The sequence below is a fragment of the Topomyia yanbarensis genome, chromosome 2, assembly GCF_030247195.1.
Source record: "Topomyia yanbarensis strain Yona2022 chromosome 2, ASM3024719v1, whole genome shotgun sequence".
NCBI lineage: Eukaryota > Metazoa > Arthropoda > Insecta > Diptera > Culicidae > Topomyia > Topomyia yanbarensis.
In genome coordinates this window covers 290,090,670-290,113,151 of record NC_080671.1, presented here as the reverse complement: position 1 = coordinate 290,113,151, position 22,482 = coordinate 290,090,670, and the positions used below count along the sequence as shown (strand labels likewise).

General features: G+C 40.9%; 1 protein-coding gene, 1 long non-coding RNA gene and 1 pseudogene across 3 annotated transcripts; 1 reads left to right on the top strand and 2 right to left on the bottom strand.

Annotated features, from left to right (window-relative positions):
- Positions 1 to 8,629: 8,629 nt before the first annotated feature.
- Positions 8,630 to 13,700, top strand: LOC131683247 (uncharacterized). Of its 2 annotated transcripts, XM_058965078.1 has the most exons (6): positions 8,630 to 8,856; positions 8,917 to 9,097; positions 9,667 to 10,655; positions 11,150 to 11,491; positions 11,552 to 11,711; positions 11,891 to 12,503. In XM_058965078.1, exons 1-6 carry the CDS (start codon positions 8,665 to 8,667, stop codon positions 12,343 to 12,345), a joined length of 2,319 nt encoding a protein of 772 aa, XP_058821061.1. In that variant the 5' UTR covers positions 8,630 to 8,664; the 3' UTR covers positions 12,346 to 12,503. The 2 variants fall into 2 exon arrangements, with proteins under 2 accessions (XP_058821061.1, XP_058821059.1); XM_058965076.1 differs by lacking the exons at positions 11,150 to 11,491; positions 11,552 to 11,711 and having other exon boundaries at positions 9,667 to 10,839; positions 12,370 to 13,700.
- Positions 13,701 to 15,802: 2,102 nt separating this feature from the next.
- On the bottom strand, positions 15,803 to 19,601 carry LOC131683246 (uncharacterized). Its single transcript, XR_009304451.1, has 3 exons — positions 17,501 to 19,601; positions 17,189 to 17,446; positions 15,803 to 17,115 (listed from the first exon to the last, which is right to left on the bottom strand). It is a non-coding gene; the product is annotated as an uncharacterized LOC131683246 (long non-coding RNA).
- Positions 19,602 to 20,497: 896 nt separating this feature from the next.
- LOC131680422 (uncharacterized) lies at positions 20,498 to 21,747 on the bottom strand (annotated as a pseudogene).
- Between the last annotated feature and the right edge of the window lie 735 nt (positions 21,748 to 22,482).

The window sequence follows — 22,482 nt, the reverse complement described above, 5'->3', positions numbered from 1 at the left end:
ACGAACAATACGCAGCCTCTGACATTATCGTGCGACAATGATCAAGCTGAATCCTCACGAAGTATAAGTAACAGAGTAGAACTTCATGAATGTCTACTGAATATGAACATAACAAACGCGAACAGCATAACCTCAAATTCTTTGGATGTCCCCAACATTAAAATGACAGGCTTAGTTCATCCAGGAAATACACTCGAATCTGAAATTGAATCAGGCGCTGAAGTTCCCACGTCGTTTCAATCTAGAAAAGTAGTGAACTAAATAAGTGAAATACGCTATATAGGATTCGCCTGATTAGCAGCAGACGAACCAGATTCCTTCATGATTAAAATTAGACCCCCCCCCCCTCATTAACGTACTTTAATTGTATATAGTTAAATTAACTCATTCTTGTATATATGTATATAAACAAAACTTTGTCCGGTGAGGTAGTTTCAAAGCTGCTTCGGCATTTCTGGACGGTCGCAAACATGGTTGCCTGGGTTGATTTTTATCTCCCAGATAGCCACCGTTGTGTATTGGACCAACACGCAAAGAAGCGGGATTTGGTACGCCAATTGAATTGCTTTCATGCAAAAGATAATTCGAACCCTGAAACGAAACGAGCAGCGTCAAAACGGTTGGGTTAGAAGCAACTCGTGTACCATTGATGGAATACATACATCAATGCGTCGATTTATAACATGACAAAAGATTTAGAGATCAGTAACAACCTGAAAACGATAAATTGCGATAGACCCGAGCAATATCTACAAATTTGAAATAGAGCTGTAGGAAGTGGTCTAAGACCGATGATAAAAGAAAAAAGGAAAGCCAACCAGTTAATTTCACGAATGATATTAACAAGCGTTTAGAAATCGAGTAGCTAGCTCTTCACAATGGGCGACGGTTTTTTCTCGAACATTAGTTGGATCGTCACAGCAGCGGATGATAGCTGATTACAGTATGCATCCCCTGTGAGATCAACACCAGTATTGAAACTAGCTCGCGTAGCCATGGTACGAGTATTGTAGGTTGGTTAGCGCAGCAGAAATCCTGAAACATCAGAAAATTTTCGTCAAAACGGTAGTTTTGGAAAATGCAAATTATTCACTATAGTATTACCATTATCTTATCTTAAATACGTTTATTTAGGCCCAAATGCTTTAGCTTAACGAGGCCGATAATTCGTTTTTTTTAATTACATGTCACATGTTAGTGGGGGAAAGGAAAGCCGTATTTAGGGGCGGCTTGCTCCCCTCTTATGTAAGTAAAGGAAAAAGGTAGGAAGTGGGATACATATTGTGTAATTGACATCGTCGTTTGCTGATTGATCATTGTGGCGGATATGCACACTTTGTTGTAGTGTTGTAGTTTCCAGCCTGTAATCGCAGGGGCGAGGGGAGGGTCGATATTTCGGATAATTATTGGCACTCTGATACTGTCATGATGTTCTCTATATCATCTGCATGTGAGGTATGTCATGATGTTCTGGGTAGACGGTTATCAAAAAGGGTATGCACCGAAGACTCGTGAAGCAATGCCATATTGTAGATACAGGGATAGGTTGGTGAGATTCTACTGTGAATGAGAGAGGGGAAAATGTATTAAACTTGGACATCAATGGTTTTCAAAAAGATATAGATGAGAAAAATATAGGGGTGGTCACGGCTTGCCAGGACGTCCCGGACTGGCACATAGGGTGATCTACCTCGGGCCCGAAGGGAATCTATTAGTTGGGACCTGGCAACACAGTACTCTGCGCACAGCCAAACAACATGCTCGATGTCGTGGTAGCCGTTCTCACAAACACAATGATTACTTTCAGCAAGCCCTATACGACGGAGATGCGCGTCAAACGAGTAATGGTTGGACATGATCCTTGACATCGTACGAATAAAGTCCCGGTTCACATCCAACCCCTTAAACCAAGCATTCGTTGATACCTTCGGGATAATGGAATGTAGCCACCGTCCCAGATGCCCATTGCTCCATGAGGTTTGCCAACTATCGAGCGTCCTCTGACGAGAGATACTGAAAAATTCGTTGAAGCAAATTGGTCTTTCGTAAGTGTCGCCTTCTAATGCGCCCACCTTGGCTAAAGAGTCCGCCTTCTCATTGCCCGCAATAGAACAATGTGACGGGACCCAAACCAAGGTAATCTGGTAAGATTTTTCAGATAAAGCACTCAGATATTCCAGTATTTTCCCCAGGAAATACGGTGAGTGCTTTCCAGGCTTCGCCGCACGGATGGCCTCAATGGAGCTGAGACTATCCGAAACGATGAAGTAATGGTCTGAGGGCAGGGTGTCAATGATCCCGAGAGTATACTGAATGGCAGCTAATTCTGCGACGTAAATTGAAGCAGGATCATTGAGTTTGAATGAGGCAGCAAGATTTTCGTTGAAGATACCGAAGCCTGTGGACCCGTCGAGAATTGATCCGTCAGTGTAGAACATTTTGGTGCAGTCGACTTGATGGTATTTGTTATAGAAAATATTTGGGACCACTTGTGGGCGAATATGATCCGGAATTCCACAAATCTCTTCCTTCATGGATGTATCGAAAAATACAGTGTGATCAGAAGTATCTAAGAGATGAGCACGGTTGACGTTATACGTAGATGAATTGATGTTGTGTGCCATGTAATCGAAGTACAAGGACATGAATCGGGTCTGAAAATTAAGCTCGACAAGCCATTCGCAATTTTCAATTACCAATGGGTTCAGAATATCGCATCGAATGAGCAATCGATATGAGAGGTCCCAGAATCGATTTTTCAGCGGAAGGACGCCCGCTAGCACTTCGAGACTCATCGTATGGGTCGAGTGCATGCAACCCAAGGCAATACGCAAACAACGATACTGGATTCGCTCCAGTTTGATGAAGTGTATGTTCGCAGCGGAGCGAAAGCAGAAACATCCGTACTCCAACACTGATAATATCGTTGTTTGGTACAGCTTGATTAGGTCTCCTGGATGGGCACCCCACCATGTTCCATTTATTGTACGGAAAAAGTTGATCCTTTGTTGGCACTTCTGTTTCAGATACCTAATGTGACATCCCCAGGTACCTTTAGAGTCGAATCATACCCCGAGATATTTGAATGTTGAAGCCTGAGCAATAGTTTGATCCATTAATTGAAGCTGTAGTTGCGCTGGTTCACGCTTTCTAGAAAATACGACTAGCTCAGTTTTCTCCGTGGAGAACTCGATACCCAGCTGGAGAGCCCAAGCAGACAAATTGTCCAAGGTATCTTGCAGTGGTCCTTGCAAGTCAACGGCTTTAGGACCTGTAATAGAGACCACACCGTCATCTGCAAGCTGCCTTAGCGTGCAGGAATTGACAAGACATTCGTCAATGTCATTCACGTAAAAATTGTAGAGGAGAGGGCTTAGACATGAGCCCTGGGGAAGGCCCATGTAGCTAAATCGTGATGTCGATAAATCGCCATGCGAGAAATGCATTTGTTTTTCAGACAACAGGTTTAGCAAAAAGTTATTTAAAATTGGCGAAAGACCATGCTGGTGCAACTTCTCATAAAGAATGTTGATCGAAACTGAATCGAAAGCCCCCTTAATATCCAAGAATACTGATGCCATCTGCTCTTTGTTAGCATATGCCATTTGAATTTCTGTTGAGAGCAACGCAAGGCAATCGTTCGTCCCTTTGCCTTTGCGGAAGCCAAATTGTGTATCTGACAGTAAGCCATTTGTTTCGACCCAATTATCGAGGCGAAACAAGATCATTTTTTCGAATAACTTCCGGATACAGGAGAGCATTGCAATCGGACGATACGAATTGTGGTCGGAGGCTGGTTTTCCTGGTTTTTGGATGGCGATGACCCTCACCTGTCTCCAGTCATGTGGGACAATGTTACCCTCAAGAAACCTATTAAATAAATTCAACAAGCGTCTTTTGGCAGAGTCTGGCAGATTCTTCAACAAGTTGAATTTGATTCTATCTGGCCCCGGGGCTTTATTGTTACATGATAAGAGAGCAAGTGAGAACTCCACCATCGTAAACGGTGTTTCGTTCGCGGTATTGTAAGGCGACGCGGCGCGGTAGATTTTCTGTGCCGGGGCGGAATCCGGACAAACTTTCTTGGCGAAATCGAATATCCAACGGTTTGAATATTCCACGCTCTCGTTAGTACTGTTTCGGTTTCGCATACGTCGGGCCGTGCCCCAAAGAGTGCTCATCGATGTTTCTCTTGTTAACCCGTCGACAAACCGGCGCCAGTAACTGCGTTTCTTAGCTTTCATTAAATTTTTCATTCGCTTTTCTAATATCGCGTACACTCGATAACTAGCAACTAACCCGTCGTTCCGGAAGGTTTTATGCGCGGCAGCTTTCTCCGCGTACACGTTTGAGCACTCTTTGTCCCACCACGGGTTGGGAGAACGTTTTTGGGTGTTCACGTCGGGTACTCGTTACGTCTGAGTTTGAATCGCGCTATCGAGAATCGAGTTGGACAAAAACTTATATTATTCCTCCGGGGGAAGTACCTGTGTTGAATCGATAGTTTTGGATATCGCAGCAGCGTAGCTCTTCCAATCAATGTTTCGTGTGAGGTCATAGGGAACATTGATTGGTGCCGATGGTCTTGAACCAGTGGTGATTGCAATTACAATTGGTAAGTGGTCACTACCGTGGGGATCAGATATTACCTTCCACTTGCAATCTAACTGTAGTGATGTCGAGCATAAAGATATGTCCAGTGCACTTGCTTGCGCAGGTGGTCTAGGGATCCGTGTCATTTCCCCTGTGTTCAGAATTGTCATATTGAAGTTGTCACAAAGGTCTTGAATTGCCGAAGATCGATTATCGTCGTATAGACAGCCCCACCCCGTACCGTGAGAGTTAAAGTCTCCAAGAAGCAGGAGGGGCGAGGGAAGGTGTTCAATCACGTTGGAGAATCTTTGATATCCCATCATGGCCCTAGGAGGAATGTAAATAGAAGCAATGCAAAGATCTTTGCCTTTGATTGTTGTTTGACAAGCGACAACTTCAATGCCTGGCGTCGAAGGGAGGTTGATTCGATTGAAGGAGTAGCACTTTTTGATCCCTAAAAGTACCCCCCCATATGAGTCTTCTCGATCCAAGCGGATAATGTTAAAATCGTGGAAGTTGAGGTTTATATTAGAAGTTAGCCATGTTTCACATAGGGAAAATGCATCACAATGATTGTAATTTAGCAAGTGTTTTAATGAATCGATTTTGGGGATAATACTTCTGCAGTTCCACTGTAAAACAGTGATCAGATCCCTGATTCCGTCTAATAAGTTAGCCATCGAAGGATACGATCGCTGTAAGGAGGGGCCATTGTTCAGTCAACTGTTTTAAAAATGCTCTTACTGTTGGTAGAATAGCAACCAGCAAGCTTTTCATAGGATCGGTAATGTTGAAAGCTGTGAATATCCAGTCCACAATGTCAGAAAATTTAAGGAATCCCGTTTTAGGGTGAGTTTCTGACTGTAAAATTGGAGCACTTGGGATTTTTGGTGCCCCGGGGAGTGCTGGGAACTCCTGGTTGTATCTCAATTTCCCAAAACCAGGAGGTATTATCTTCGGATTTGTACCAGCACTTCCAGTTGATGAATTATTTTTATTTTGTACCCTTGTTTGGGACAACCTAGGACCCTTACGAGGAAGTTCAGGTGAGTTTTGATTAGGTCTTTTCCTAGAGTTTCCAAGCGGAGCCAAAGAATGCCCCTCGCAAGGGTCGTTAGAGGCGTTATCGTCAGTTGGCAAGAGAGCGAATGGGTTTTCGGAGATAAGTGGAACAGCTCTTTTAAGCATTTCTGCGTAAAAGCGTCTGGAGCGATCTTTGGCGGATCGCTTCAGTTTATCCGCGCGAAGTTTGTACGTTGGGCATGTCAAAAGTGCATGCGGATTCTCCCCACAATAAACAAACTTCTCAGCGGGCCTACTGCAAGTATCATCCGCATGGCGTTCCCCACATTTACCGCACCGTTGCTTGTTGCTACAGTAGGTGGCCGTGTGACCTAGCTGCTTGCAATTGGAACAATTCATGACCCGCGGTACAAACAGGCGTACAGGTAGACGAGCTCCTCCCACTTCAACGTAGCTCGGAAGTGCAGATCCGGCGAAGGTTACGCGAAACGAGTCTGATGGATAGTAATTACCATCTTCGATGGACTTTGAGTGCAATTGCTTGCACTCCAAAATCTTAACTGATTGAAGGTTAGGGTCCTTAAAGCGGCCAGCCCCATCATTCATCAGATCATCGACAGTTAGACCAGCATCACTTACCACACCGTCGATCTCCACATCACGAGAAGGGATGTAGACGCGATACTCCAGCGTAAAGAGGCTATTGCTAACGATATCATTGGCCTGTTTCAAGTCAGTAACGACTACGCGCAGTTTATCTGACTGAACCTTTTTAATCTCGGTTACGGCCGAGTAACGTTTTGTCAGCTCCCGTGCAACAGTTATGCTGTTTAACGGTTTATTTTTGGGCCGAAAGTATACCACCCAAGGACCAGCGGATCCATCCTGGTAAACCTTGACTCGGGGGGGCTGTGAGACATTGGGGGGAAGTGGATCGACCATAACATTATCTGTCTCAGTATCAGATATATGTTCTTCTTCCCCATAATATTCGTCTTCGGAGGGTGATCCTTCTGTTTGTTCCATTTTGTTGCGGGAGCAACACGCTCGACCGCACTGTTTAACTTAAATCAAAATAAAAAATCAAAAGCAATAAAAAGAAAAAAAATCGATAAGAAAAGTAAAAAACAAAACACTTCACCAGTTGGTTCCTGACGAGCTGGTAGGTGAATTGATCCTTCGTTTGTTTTATCCGTCACCCGCGTGACCTTCACACAATAGAGCTGATATAGCTCGTCTAAACAAAGCCGTCTTTCCGGCAAGAAAAGTGTTTAGTAACTTCACTGCACCGATATCGCAGGTAATAATTATCACTCGCGGGACTGTTTATTACTAATGCTTTACTGCAGCCTCTGCCACAGCAAGCACCTTCGTACTACCGAGAAAACTAAACCACACCGGAGAGAACAAAAAGCACTTGTTTCCCGGTACAAAGTTGGGTTACGAATGTATTACCATTGATAAATCCGGATATCAATGGGTGCAAATGACCTAATTGCACGTGAAACCGAAGTCGGTCGGTCGAATTATTTACAGGGATACCTTGCCAGGTAAAACCATATTAGACTCCTTTGGGAGAAATTTTCATCTCAGCAAATTAACAACCAACCGTCTAATGATATACAAACCGTTCAATGAACCACAGAATTTTGCTGAGCTTGGTACCACGGAAATTTCTCACAAGAGATACAATTATAGTCGCAAACTCCAATTGAACGATTCAATTGAAAAAAAAATGAAAAAATTCTTAAAATTTACTTCTTCTTCTTCTTCCAATTCTGTTTATTTTCCGTCGGCCTATTTCCGCTACGAGGCCAAACACCGACGCCAGAGAGGTGACACTCCCACTATCTGGATTGGATATCGACCCATCAACTCATGGACCGGGGACCAACGGCTTTACTTCCCTTCCGAAGGAAGGCGTGACCTCAGATTTTTCTCACCTCTGAAAAATCTCAACGACCTCGACTGGGATTGAACCCAGACCAACTGAGGTGGCTTAAAATTTACATCAATTTAGTGAGTTGTAAAGATTGTAAACATTCCGCGCTGACAGTTCTCCATACACGCAGGTGTTAGTGTTATGAGTTCTTTCTCCACTTCGCCCAGTAAATTTTGTAGAGCTCAATCGGCCCGATTATCAGGCCGATGATCGGGCCGACTAAGCCCGATAACGGGCCGATCAGAGCAGGATATCGGGTTTATATCCTGCAATTTTGCATCATTTGCATAAACCGCGTCAACCTTCGAATATGTCAAACGCATCGACGTAATCGGACCCACGGCTTACATATACTAGGCTAGCTCGTTAGAGTGTAAACATTTGACGAGAGCGCGTCATAGAAATCGTCGGCGAAAACAATTACATGAAATTCATATATTGTTTTCTGCTAACGAATGATCGACACCTGGTAAATCACAAGGAAGGTATGTGGATGTCCAAAACCTTTGCTATGATTAGAAAATTACGGTGGGATATGTTTTCTATGGCATGCATCCAAATTCCCGATTTACGCTAATAATCACATAGATGCACTGATTATCCACTGTGTCTAGTGTACACTGAAATAATTATCATGATAAATTTCAAGTGCAAGCTGCACTTAACCGGAATTAAATTCCGTAAAATACTCCGCACATACATTCTAAATGTTTCTCCATATTCATAGTAAATGCGAACCAGATATTTTTGATGTTTGATTTTACATTTACAAACACAATACCATAAAACATAATGCGTATTAGACACACACATACATTCTATTGGATAAAGTCATATTTTTTTTCCAAAACGAACCATGAATGAAAAGTATGTGCAGGGCTATTCACTGGACAAGAGCTCAAATGTAGATAGACAAAGATGGCGTCAACAAGCGAAATTTGTGAAGAGCTCAACTTGCCAGTTGAATTCGCTGAAGTTTTTTCATGTAAGTAAATTAGAAATGACCAGTGTTTTTATTTCGTTAAGATTGATATTAATTCGAATAACAAAATTTCTTCATTTTGACCTGTACTGTAATTCTTCCTCTTTGGTTTAGTCTAGTTCACATGCGTCACAATTTCGTTGTAATTTTCCAAAGCAGTTATTTTGATCTCATTTACTTTTCAGTTTGTGAATATACAAAGGAATCGTTTAAAACCGTAGCCAAGGACCAGCTGGAGGCTGATTTTTTAAGGGCAGGATACCGGTGTAATATCCACGAACTATTCCAAAGGATTGTAAGCTGGCGTCAATCAAAGGTATCTTTTCAAATATTTACATAAATGTGCATATTGTTATAATACAGAAAATATCTGTAGGGATTGAATCTGTTCAATTTTGAAACAGTAAAATTTGAACACCACTGGCAGGATAGCCAATCGGATGAGAATGTTGACACTGACCGGATGCCGCTTGACAGTCTAGAAGTTGGTGAATCGAATTCTTCTGGCGAGGGCACCAAGCACCAATCAGTTTTCCCAGATTCCCAGATCACTGCAGGTAACTAATTCGAAGCAAACTCTACCATCCATAGGCATACCCGGTAAGTTCAACCGAAATTCCGGTTGGCGCGAGTTAGTGTCCAGCTTTAGTGATACAACGTATTCATAGAATTGGTTGCGTCACTGGAGCCGGATACTAGCCAGAATTCCGACTCATTTTCCGGCAGGACTTACTAAGTATCTTTATGGAAAGACTAAAATAATACAATTATTTCAAATTGTTTGTTGCATTCGAATCGGAATTTTGATAGAAACCAGCCAGAATTACGAATTAGAATCCGGCTGGTTTGGTTAGTCAAACCAATCTGAATTCCGAATGAATTCTGTATGAATTCCAGTTCAAATTTAGGGGCCGATTCCGGAACTGATAGAATCGGAATCAGTGGCTGAATTTGTTCAGACAAATCCAATCCATACAAATCTCATTAAGAAGAACAAAATTCCCGGATGATTCTGACTTTGAAATCAGATTTTTAAACGATTGTTTAGAAGTCTGTGTTTGCATTTTCGAATAATGTAAAGTTATGCTAAATATTATGACAACTCATTGAGAAACAAAAATTTCAGAACAATCTGCAACCAACGAATCTACCGGATTTCAATTATCAGGTGCTCATCTTCCCAGTCAGATTTTCCTTTCAAGTGTGAAGCTAAATTCACCTTTCGGGGAAGTATCCAAAATAGTTCCAATTATTTTGCCCTCGGATCTGCGACGTTTACAATGCAGTAAACTAAACGCACTAAATGCACCTACCAATGTTGTCTGCTCTGAGATCGAGTCGGATGAGCTCCCATTATCAAGGGTAGATACCCAGTCGCTCACAGAAGTATTATCAACACTACGCCGCTTACAACAGTTGGGCCAAACGTCTAGTGGTGTCTTGGAGGACCAACTCAAGGGTTCTGCGGTATCTGTGACCGAAACGCAAACCAATTTGGATCAATTAAACGTTTTTCAGAAAGCTCACGACGACGGTTCAACGGAAACGATTTTCAATTTCGAGTTTGAATCGTCTAGAGAACATACTGCAGAGCAGCTTCAATCGAAAGCATCGAACGCGAGCGGTTCCACGAACATTGCTACCGGATCGAAACTGCCTTGTGTTGCTCAACGTACTGCTGAACAACTGCAATCGGTCATCCTCCAGGAGGACCAGAGTACCTACGCAGGATCAATTCGGCCACACCATGAGATATTGGTTTTGGAGCAGAAGGATAATTCAGAGCTGGAGCATGACACATCGGTGCTAGAAGTTTCAACTCCTGGTATTTCTACTAATCAACTTACAGCTTCTCAGTACACCGAACATGTTGCGGAGGTTTCGGATTTTGCAGAATTTTTTGGACCCAACAAGTTACGTTCGCTGTTGGAAGGAACAGTAACCGGAAAAGAACTAATAAATCGTGCACATCAAGGACCGTTATCAAATCAGAGTCAAGCAGAACTGATTTCGATACTTTCTGAGTACCACATTAGCACGAAAGGAAAAGTAACTGAGGAAATTCTTAAAATTTATACTTTAGCCATAACATTGCTATTCAAACACGAAAAAAAGGTATGTTATTGTTTTGATTATACAACGCAACCCGAATCAAATGCCAAAAGGTTTACTTTGATAACAGGTTTGTTCCAGTACACGCTTCTTGCTTCCAGTTGCTCTGAAGCGCTTCTAAGCAAACAGGAGAAGCAAAAGTTTGTTCCTTTTTACTTCGGTTTTCTACCTGAAGAAAAAAGAGAAGGTAAATATAAATATAGGATTTTATAGGATTTTCTCCTTGTTCGCTGCGGAGTACTTCCAGTTTCTCCTGGTATTGGAACAAACCTTGAATTCTAACGTGGTTTTCGAAAAGGGTCAGACAGTCAGCACAAAGGTACACGGTGTAGTATAGAAGGGGGAATTCTATATGTAAGTGCGATTGTTATCGCGATGAAGGCGAAAACAAAAACGACTCGTCCCGTATTTCACAACAAAATGTATTTTGACCGTTGGTTTATTGACCCGTCAAAAACTACATGAGGATTGTTAAATAATAAATTTATTTCTTGCAGGAAATATACTTTACACCACGAGGAAACGGAAAGCGCAATCCGGGTGGGAAGCTGTACAACGGTATCGTTAACACCAGACAAAAATTTGCAAAAAGGAAGTTGAAAGAAAAGGAACATCTAGCAAAGAAAAAGGTTAATTTATCTGATTCACCCCAGCGTACCGACCTCGAGGGTGAGGAAGCATTGAACTGGCTAAAACTCAACACTCAACCGTGGGCAACTACTCTAGAGAAGTGGGCCATTAGCTTCAAATCACGCCAAGTCAGCTTGCCGAAGCTGTTGGACACTGCTCAAATTTGGAAATCGTTCCCACACTATACGGAACCATTCGGGTACCAACTGGTATCATTTTTTTTTTTTTTGGTTTATTGCTTTATTTTAATAAACTCATTTTCTATTTAGATCGACATCGACTTCGTCAAATTACATGGTAAAGAGAAGGAAGGATCACTCGCATGGGATCGTGAATTGGAAAAACTGGTGGAACTTGTGAGTGTGGAGTACAAGGATAAACTTTCAGCTGCGCTCTCAGATTACCTGAAGCAATCTTCTATCTCAAGAGGTAATCTTTTATAGTTACTTAACATTTCTAAAAGCGCAGTCATTCCAATATTATAGATCAGCCACTATGACGAGTCACTTAATTCGTTTGTTAGGTTGACCCATAATATGTATATGACCACATTTTTAGATAAAGTAAATGTCACTAATGCCATAAATCATTCCAATTCACTATTCCAGATTCCAAAATTTGTTCGATTTTAATATTACTCAACAATCATTTGCGGCCCACGAAAATTACCAAGACTTTCAAACCAACAATTCTGGTGGCACAAGAAGATACGGTCTTGTTCGTCGAAACGGAAACAGAAATTGAGAAGAAATTGCAAAACACTTATGCAAATTACGCGAATTGGAATTTTACACAAATTGCCAAGTTGGTATTCGTCGGCTCTGGTGCCGCCAATTTATCCGGAAAGTTTTTCGTATGCTACGACGACCTGAGCTACCAAGTTGAGACTGTTGAACGTGCCATTGATGTTCTGATTAAGTTTAATACTGTTTTCGAGCTTGAATACTCACGAGTTAATCGAATGCTGTGGAATTTTCTTTGTCGGTATTTATATAAGATCCCGTGTCAAGCAACCTACGCATCCGTGGATTCAGTGATCGCAAAATTGAGCGAAAACAATTAAAAATGTTTTCATGTCAAATTTCAGACTGTGACGAAAAACTGGCTACAGTTATTGGTTATATCAATCATCTAATGCTCTTTCATCGCGTGCCTAAAGAATATCACTTTATATGTACATACGGCACGTGTATACAAAAAACAACATCCTGGTATATCTTCAAGCGCCATCTATATACCCACAAACCATCTAATAAATTTCACGTGCATCACGAAGCCGAGGAATCTTCGCAGACGATTCAGCCAATGTTGACAACAACAAGTGCAGCGATGCTGCGCACAACAGCAAATATGATTACCGAACAAACAAGTCAACTTTCTAGAAATCTGAACCATCTCCAAGAATCTTCATTATCTTTCACTTTAGATTTACATAGCAGCGCTAACTTAACTAGACGTGATGTTAGACACATTCAGAAATGTGTGAACAATTTGAATGAGAAGATAGCACAAGATATTAATGAACTTCAGCTTAAAATAACCGATCCACAGATTGAGTTCGAACTTCATACATATCTAACCAAAATGAAATCGTTGTTTAATTTTGTTGGTACAGACCATAAACTTTTTATGTATTTGACGGAAAACAATTTGTTTCGTATGCCAACTGTTGTTTCGTTACAAAGAGAACAAATTTCAATACACTCCAAAGATATTACTCTAGAAGAAACTTACGATGAGAGTGAAAATAATTTAGTTGTAATGGATGTCGAATTCCAAATACGATCATTTTTTAACACAGATAATGTTCTTACTCAAACAATAGAAAATACTATTAATTTAGAACAAACGGAAGGCATTACCAGTATCGTTAGTGGAAACGTGTGGAAACAGATAAAACTAAAGTATAAAAATGATGTACAAATACCAATTTCACTATACGCAGATGAATTCGAAATTAATGACCCGCTAGGTGCCCATAACAAAAAACACGCTGTGTGTGGCTTATATTATTCATTCCCCACAATACCAGATGAATTTACTTCAAAATTATGTAATATTTTCGTATGTGGAGCAATTAAGAAAAGAGATATAAGCCAAGCTGGAGTCCATTCCCTTTTGCGACATCTTGTAAACGTTTTCAAAAACGTAGAGGAAACCGCTTTTGACTTCACAAATAAGGGTATTATAAAACCAGTTAGGTTTATAGTAACTATTTTCCAAGGAGACAATCTTGGTGTGCACCAGTTTTTCGGGTTTTTGACATTCAGCGCTAATTTTTACTGCAGAATTTGTCGTCGTCATAAAGACTATTTGCAAACCGATTGCGAAGAGATAAACGATTGCCTACGCAATGAAGATAATTATGACTCTGACGTCGCTTTGAATAATCCATCTGAAACTGGAATTAAACATTAGGTTTGTTCCAGTACACGGAAGTTACTCCCTGTTGCTCCGGAGCAAAAAATTCTTGCTCCTTTTCACTCCGGTTTGCTACCAAAAGAAGAAAAAGGGAAGAAGATAATACAGGAACGTTTTTCTCCCTGTTTGCTCCGGAGTACTTCCAGTTTCTCCTGGTGCTGGAACAAACCTATTGTAGTCCTTTAAATGACTTACCTTCGTTCCATTGTATACAAAATTTATGCGTAGATCCAATGCACGACCTCTTCAGTGGTGGTATATGCGTGTTTGGTTTAGAAGAACTCTTGACTTATTACATATTTGAGAAAAAATATGTTTCTCTGGAGATTTTAAACACTTATAAAAGCGAATTTTCAAAAACCGTCCCAGACTCTGCATTAAAACGGCTGCCTCCATTCAGTTCATCGTATTGCAGTAAAAAAAAATCTAAATGTGTAACGATAAGAGCAACTGCAAGTGAAGTTCGATCACTTACTCACTATTTTCCGCTAATCATGGGACCTTTTGTACCTCAATACGACCATGTTTGGGAATATCTGATAGCACTTGTAAACCTTACAGATGTAATACTAAAACCTAATTTATCATTATTGGACCTTGATAATATGCAATCAGCAACCAAAAAGCATCATATGTTGTATCAGTCATTATTTGATAAACAACTAAAGCCCAAACACCATTTTATTACTCATTACAGTACTGTTGCGAAACAAAATGGCAGTTTAGCTAAAATGATGAATTTTAGATATGAGGCAAAGCATAAATTTTTTAAAGAATATGCTCGTGTGATTTCATCACGACGCAATATATGCCTAACACTATGCACCAAAATATCATTGCAATTCAGTAATAATCTTTTCAAATCTGATTTTTTCCAAAGTAAAATAGAAGGGAATTTTCAGTTGATTGTTTTTAATGAGCGACCATATGTAAAATCAATATTGTTTCCAATTTCTTTTGACATTGATTCAACGGTGTCTGCTTCTGACTGGATAAAATATAAAGGCACTAGCTTTAAATCAGGGATGTTTGTTACCATTACTGAAATCAACACCGTTTCCTTGTTTGAAATTATTGAAACGATTTTGCATATTGATGGAAATGTATATATTGTTAGTAATCATTGGAATGTAGGGGATTATAATAGACACTATCTAGCATACGAAGCTGTTTTGAAAACAGAGGAAGTACGTATTATTAAAATACAAGACATAGACGGTCCTCCAATAGCAATACACAAAATAGGAAAACAATTCCTCTTCCGTAAAAATCAAGCTTTTCTATCAATAGATTAGAAATAAGTTTAGGGGCAGATCAATATCATGTATTCAGTTCTAGAATAAATGTATGTTATCAAAGATACGCTGCACTTGACTTCTCTATTATCGGCGTACAATATCCCATTAAAATGTCGTTGATTTTCAAAATGATATCAGATATACTATATACTGCAATCTGCATGATGTATATATGCATGGAACATGAAAATAATTTGTGTGGTATAATAAATATTAAATTTGAAGCAATTGAGATTAACTTTTATTACTTATGCATATGAACAGTGGAAACATTTCGATTTTATTATTAAACATATTTCATTTGATATATTTGCATTCAGAAACAATGTGGTTTACACATAACATCAATGTTATGTCTAAGAACGATTATTATGCGTGAAACTTATAAATAATATGTGTGAATGCAAATTGCAAAAATGTATGTGTTACGCACATATGTATTATAATGATTCTTCCCTCAGTGTAGTTATGGCGTAATATACGTCAAAAATCCATTGCACACTATTTTTTCCACCGTAAGAGCTCAAATATTGTCAATTAACAACTTTCGAGAAATCCGTTTGTTTATCTCAACGATTTCTCTGACGTCACCGAAAACTGTCAATTCGCGGAATAGCAAGCCTCCTTTCTGTGAGCTGTGATCGAACCGACGTGATCCGATGTCGAGCTATAGAAAATCGGGCGATCGTCGTGCTCCTTATTTTGGTCTTCTTCTTCTGATTTTATTCGTTTGGGTTTTCTTTTTTTCAAATAAAAACAATAACAGAAATATGTTGTTTCAAAATTTTTATTAGCGTCAGATTTTTAAAGCACTAGTCCTTATAAATAAACAAATTATATAAATTTTTGATGTAGGCATGTAGGGTTAATGTACGTGCAATGGCGCCAGTCGTTCGTTCCTCAGAAAAGTACTAAGGAAGGTATTAAAAGTATAACTATTCAAACTTATGTGTATTACTAAGGATGGTATTAAAAGTATAATTAAACTTATGAAAGTCGAGTACCATTAGTTTGGAATCTTTCGTACCGTTGCGACCCTACGGCATAAATTAGTTTGTGTTGTTGGCTCTGACTCGCCACACAACGCCACCGGATCTGCCCCATTCTATTGCAACCAGGTTACGAATCAACTCTCCAGTTTTTACGTCTCACAGCTTGACGGTACTGTCGTCGGAGCTGGTGATTACGAAGCGAGAATCGAACCGCAAACAGGTGACAGCCGGTTGATGTTTGTTGGGGCCAGATAGTTTGCAAGCACTGACCAGTGATGATGCCCCAAACACAGACGGTCGAGTCAGCATTCCCCGATACCAGAATATTTTGCCGGAGCCAAACTCTTGTGACCCATCAGAGCATGATTGTAACTTCCCGTTTCCGCGTCCCACACGCGAATTGACGTGTCAAGAGAGCCAGATACGACGTGAATACCATCAAACTGTAGCGAGTACACCCGATTAGTGTGGGTTTGTAGCGTATGGAGACACTTTTGTCGTCCAGGATTCCACACCTTAACTATGTAGTCGTAAGCTCCTGAAACTGCTAGCCTACCATCAAACTGAACACAGCAAACAGCAACCAAATGACCAACCAGCACATGTAGGCAAGTGCCCTCGGTAACGTCTTTCGTTCTCCCATCGTTGAGGATGTTGGCGTTGAAGTAAGATTATACGGACTGAGTGAAGTTCTCGGCGAACTGGTACTATCTATAGCTAACCGTTTACGGCTACTAAAGTTGGGGGACTCTGAGCTTGTGTTGTCACAGTGATTCCCCAAACAACCTACGATTTTGGATCCTATAGTACGGGTGCCGCTTCCGAACAACATCCGATTCTCAGTCAGGCGCTTCTGATGCAGTCTTGACGTTTGTGAATTATTCACGGCAGTCGCTTCCGGAGCCGGGATCATGAGCGAGAATATCTTCCGCAGCATCCATGTGAGAATAGCTGGACAGATCAACGTCTCGTGAAGGTAGTACGTCCAGGTCCTTCATCAGTGTAGTCTCGGCATGTGCAAATTTCCTCATCCGATCCTTCCTCGCAATCGGCCCAGTTTTTTTTTCATCGCAGCACTATTACTGCAGCAGCTAGTTCTAGTGGCGTGGACATAAGGTACTTCTGTGAAATTAATACATAGAATCACATTAATTTCCGATAAAATAGCATCGGTGATAAAAAATTTCGTGCTTACCGAAATCCAAACTCATACACATACTCATACACATAGGTGAAGCAATTGGACTCGTTCAACTCGGACGAGTTTGCAATTGTAATTTTGCAGTAGCACGATGGCCGGATAATAGCAGCTTCTGGGCAGGTAAATGTGTCTGGATTTATATCCAGCGTGGACTATCGTGTAGATCAGGTTTAAACAATTTTACCCAAGAAAGTCCTTCATAAGTGTAAAGAAAACGAATAAACTACCAAATGTGATGACCCCGTTCAACACCTGAAAAAAAACCGAAGTGATTAGATTTTAATACATTACACACTGGCTGTTTACCTAAAACATCAAGTTGGATTGGCCTAGATTTTTCTTAGTGGTTGTCGTAGAACGAAGTACAACGATAATAGGCTGGCACATGAAATATCCAGTCGAAAGCACATAGTAAGCCAAGTCGGTGTTATGTTGATTTCCGTATTGCTGCTTGTTATTCGGGTGCTGCGTGGTCCTGACGAGTTGGCTACAGTTCAACATATGCTGAAACTCACCTCGGAAACGCCATCGTGGCATCGAAAGATTCGGTATGTTTTGAAAACTGGCGTATTTTTGTAGAACTTGAGCAGCCTCGTTACGCTGAGCGTGCGGATGATTTTCTGTAGAAACGTAGCCTGGCGGAGACATCCATCGATCCGATCTCGAATGTAATCGAAGAATGCTTGTTGTCGTCAGCCAATAGATGTGTTATGTTACGGCCCAATATTAGAAAATAGTATTTTATTTATGCGATCTCCAAGAAAATTTTTTTTTTGGTATGATTAATGGCACGAGCATTGGTTTTCTTCTCGATATAATACCGTCAGCCCAGAATAAATCTCTGCGGCGGCGGTGAGGTATGTTTGCACTTTTGACTGTCTATTTTAAGTTTTTTTCTTTGTAAGCAAGTACATTTCACTGTTTGAGTTTTTCAGTTGCTGTGATTGATACTGCTGAAATATAGTACTTGTGGTTTTCATGTTAAGCTTTTTGATTGTTTACCGGCCGAATTCAGTATTCTGTACATCTGTCAGTGTGTACCATCGACTAAATGATTAATTGGATGATTAACTTTGTTGAGCTAAGGACTATACGTCGTAATTTAAAAACAAATCTTTGGGCTGAGTATGTTCGAAAGAACTTGTACCCCAGATTCTATTGTCGAGAACAAGATATTACTGGTGGGCGTGTTGTCGCTGGTACTATTCCGAGCGCAATGCAAATGATACCTGAAACGTTTTCTTCAACAGTGGACGATACCGATGCGTAATGTACCTAAGGTGGTCTTATATTTTCTTCACTCGCTTGAGTACTCCTTCGTTGCCAGGAATCAGACGTATTCTTTTTCATAAAATCTCTTGATAAACTCAGTATCAGATATATGTTCTTCTTCCCCATAATATTCGTCTTCGGAGGGTGATCCTTCTGTTTGTTCCATTTTGTTGCGGGAGCAACACGCTCGACCGCACTGTTTAACTTAAATCAAAATAAAAAATCAAAAGCAATAAAAAGAAAAAAAATCGATAAGAAAAGTAAAAAACAAAACACTTCACCAGTTGGTTCCTGACGAGCTGGTAGGTGAATTGATCCTTCGTTTGTTTTATCCGTCACCCGCGTGACCTTCACACAATAGAGCTGATATAGCTCGTCTAAACAAAGCCGTCTTTCCGGCAAGAAAAGTGTTTAGTAACTTCACTGCACCGATATCGCAGGTAATAATTATCACTCGCGGGACTGTTTATTACTAATGCTTTACTGCAGCCTCTGCCACAGCAAGCACCTTCGTACTACCGAGAAAACTAAACCACACCGGAGAGAACAAAAAGCACTTGTTTCCCGGTACAAAGTTGGGTTACGAATGTATTACCATTGATAAATCCGGATATCAATGGGTGCAAATGACCTAATTGCACGTGAAACCGAAGTCGGTCGGTCGAATTATTTACAGGGATACCTTGCCAGGTAAAACCATATTAGACTCCTTTGGGAGAAATTTTCATCTCAGCAAATTAACAACCAACCGTCTAATGATATACAAACCGTTCAATGAACCACAGAATTTTGCTGAGCTTGGTACCACGGAAATTTCTCACAAGAGATACAATTATAGTCGCAAACTCCAATTGAACGATTCAATTGAAAAAAAAAAAATTCTTAAAATTTACTTCTTCTTCTTCTTCCAATTCTGTTTATTTTCCGTCGGCCTATTTCCGCTACGAGGCCAAACACCGACGCCAGAGAGGTGACACTCCCACTATCTGGATTGGATATCGACCCATCAACTCATGGACCGGGGACCAACGGCTTTACTTCCCTTCCGAAGGAAGGCGTGACCTCAGATTTTTCTCACCTCTGAAAAATCTCAACGACCTCGACTGGGATTGAACCCAGACCAACTGAGGTGGCTTAAAATTTACATCAATTTAGTGAGTTGTAAAGATTGTAAACATTCCGCGCTGACAGTTCTCCATACACGCAGGTGTTAGTGTTATGAGTTCTTTCTCCACTTCGCCCAGTAAATTTTGTAGAGCTCAATCGGCCCGATTATCAGGCCGATGATCGGGCCGACTAAGCCCGATAACGGGCCGATCAGAGCAGGATATCGGGTTTATATCCTGCAATTTTGCACCATTTGCATAAACCGCGTCAACCTTCGAATATGTCAAACGCATCGACGTAATCGGACCCACGGCTTACATATACTAGGCTAGCTCGTTAGAGTGTAAACATTTGACGAGAGCGCGTCATAGAAATCGTCGGCGAAAACAATTACATGAAATTCATATATTGTTTTCTGCTAACGAATGATCGACACCTGGTAAATCACAAGGAAGCTATGTGGATGTCCAAAACCTTTGCTATGATTAGAAAATTACGGTGGGATATGTTTTCTATGGCATGCATCCAAATTCCCGATTTACGCTAATAATCACATAGATACACTGATTATCCACTGTGTCTAGTGTAGTTATGGCGTAATATACGTCAAAAATCCATTGCACACTATTTTTTCCACCGTAAGAGCTCAAATATTGTCAATTAACAACTTTCGAGAAATTCGTTTATTTATCTCAACGATTTCTCTGACGTCACCGAAAACTGTCAATTCGCGGAATAGCAAGCCTCCTTTCTGTGAGCTGTGATCGGACCGACGTGATCCGATGTCGAGCTATAGAAAATCGGGCGATCGTCGTGCTCCTTATTTTGGTCTTCTTCTTCTGATTTTATTCGTTTGGGTTTTCTTTTTTTCAAATAAAAACAATAACAGAAATATGTTGTTTCAAAATTTTTATTAGCGTCAGATTTTTAAAGCACTAGTCCTTATAAATAAACAAATTATATAAATTTTTGATGTAGGCATGTAGGGTTAATGTACGTGCAATGGCGCCAGTCGTTCGTTCCTCAGAAAAGTACTAAGAAAGGTATTAAAAGTATAACTATTCAAACTTATGTGTATTACTAAGGATGGTATTAAAAGTATAATTAAACTTATGAAAGTCGAGTACCATTAGTTTGGAATCTTTCGTACCGTTGCGACCCTACGGCATAAATTAGTTTGTGTTGTTGGCTCTGACTCGCCACACAACGCCACCGGATCTGCCCCATTCTATTGCAACCAGGTTACGAATCAACTCTCCAGTTTTTACGTCACACAGCTTGACGGTACTGTCGTCGGAGCTGGTGATTACGAAGCGAGAATCGAACCGCAAACAGGTGACAGCCGGTTGATGTTTGTTGGGGCCAGATAGTTTGCAAGCACTGACCAGTGATGATGCCCCAAACACAGACGGTCGAGTCAGCATTCCCCGATACCAGAATATTTTGCCGGAGCCAAACTCTTGTGACCCATCAGAGCATGATTGTAACTTCCCGTTTCCGCGTCCCACACGCGAATTGACGTGTCAAGAGAGCCAGATACGACGTGAATACCATCAAACTGTAGCGAGTACACCCGATTAGTGTGGGTTTGTAGCGTATGGAGACACTTTTGTCGTCCAGGATTCCACACCTTAACTATGTAGTCGTAAGCTCCTGAAACTGCTAGCCTACCATCAAACTGAACACAGCAAACAGCAACCAAATGACCAACCAGCACATGTAGGCAAGTGCCCTCGGTAACGTCTTTCGTTCTCCCATCGTTGAGGATGTTGGCGTTGAAGTAAGATTATACGGACTGAGTGAAGTTCTCGGCGAACTGGTACTATCTATAGCTAACCGTTTACGGCTACTAAAGTTGGGGGACTCTGAGCTTGTGTTGTCACAGTGATTCCCCAAACAACCTACGATTTTGGATCCTATAGTACGGGTGCCGCTTCCGAACAACATCCGATTCTCAGTCAGGCGCTTCTGATGCAGTCTTGACGTTTGTGAATTATTCACGGCAGTCGCTTCCGGAGCCGGGATCATGAGCGAGAATATCTTCCGCAGCATCCATGTGAGAATAGCTGGACAGATCAACGTCTCGTGAAGGTAGTACGTCCAGGTCCTTCATCAGTGTAGTCTCGGCATGTGCAAATTTCCTCATCCGATCCTTCCTCGCAATCGGCCCAGTTTTTTTTTCATCGCAGCACTATTACTGCAGCAGCTAGTTCTAGTGGCGTGGACATAAGGTACTTCTGTGAAATTAATACATAGAATCACATTAATTTCCGATAAAATAGCATCGGTGATAAAAAATTTCGTGCTTACCGAAATCCAAACTCATACACATACTCATACACATAGGTGAAGCAATTGGACTCGTTCAACTCGGACGAGTTTGCAATTGTAATTTTGCAGTAGCACGATGGCCGGATAATAGCAGCTTCTGGGCAGGTAAATGTGTCTGGATTTATATCCAGCGTGGACTATCGTGTAGATCAGGTTTAAACAATTTTACCCAAGAAAGTCCTTCATAAGTGTAAAGAAAACGAATAAACTACCAAATGTGATGACCCCGTTCAACACCTGAAAAAAAACCGAAGTGATTAGATTTTAATACATTACACACTGGCTGTTTACCTAAAACATCAAGTTGGATTGGCCTAGATTTTTCTTAGTGGTTGTCGTAGAACGAAGTACAACGATAATAGGCTGGCACATGAAATATCCAGTCGAAAGCACATAGTAAGCCAAGTCGGTGTTATGTTGATTTCCGTATTGCTGCTTGTTATTCGGGTGCTGCGTGGTCTTGACGAGTTGGCTACAGTTCAACATATGCTGAAACTCACCTCGGAAACGCCATCGTGGCATCGAAAGATTCGGTATGTTTTGAAAACTGGCGTATTTTTGTAGAACTTGAGCAGCCT

What these genes read in the sequence shown, in the direction of transcription:
- LOC131683247 (XM_058965076.1), top strand. Translation starts at nt 8,665, where the DNA reads ATGCGTCACAATTTCGTTGTAATTTTCCAAAGCAGTTATTTTGATCTC. An exon ending in TAAGCTGGCGTCAATCAAAG is followed by an intron (nt 8,857 to 8,916) that starts GTATCTTTTCAA and finishes AAATATCTGTAG; the next exon opens with GGATTGAATCTGTTCAATTT. An exon ending in ACCTGAAGAAAAAAGAGAAG is followed by an intron (nt 10,840 to 12,369) that starts GTAAATATAAAT and finishes GTCAAATTTCAG; the next exon opens with ACTGTGACGAAAAACTGGCT.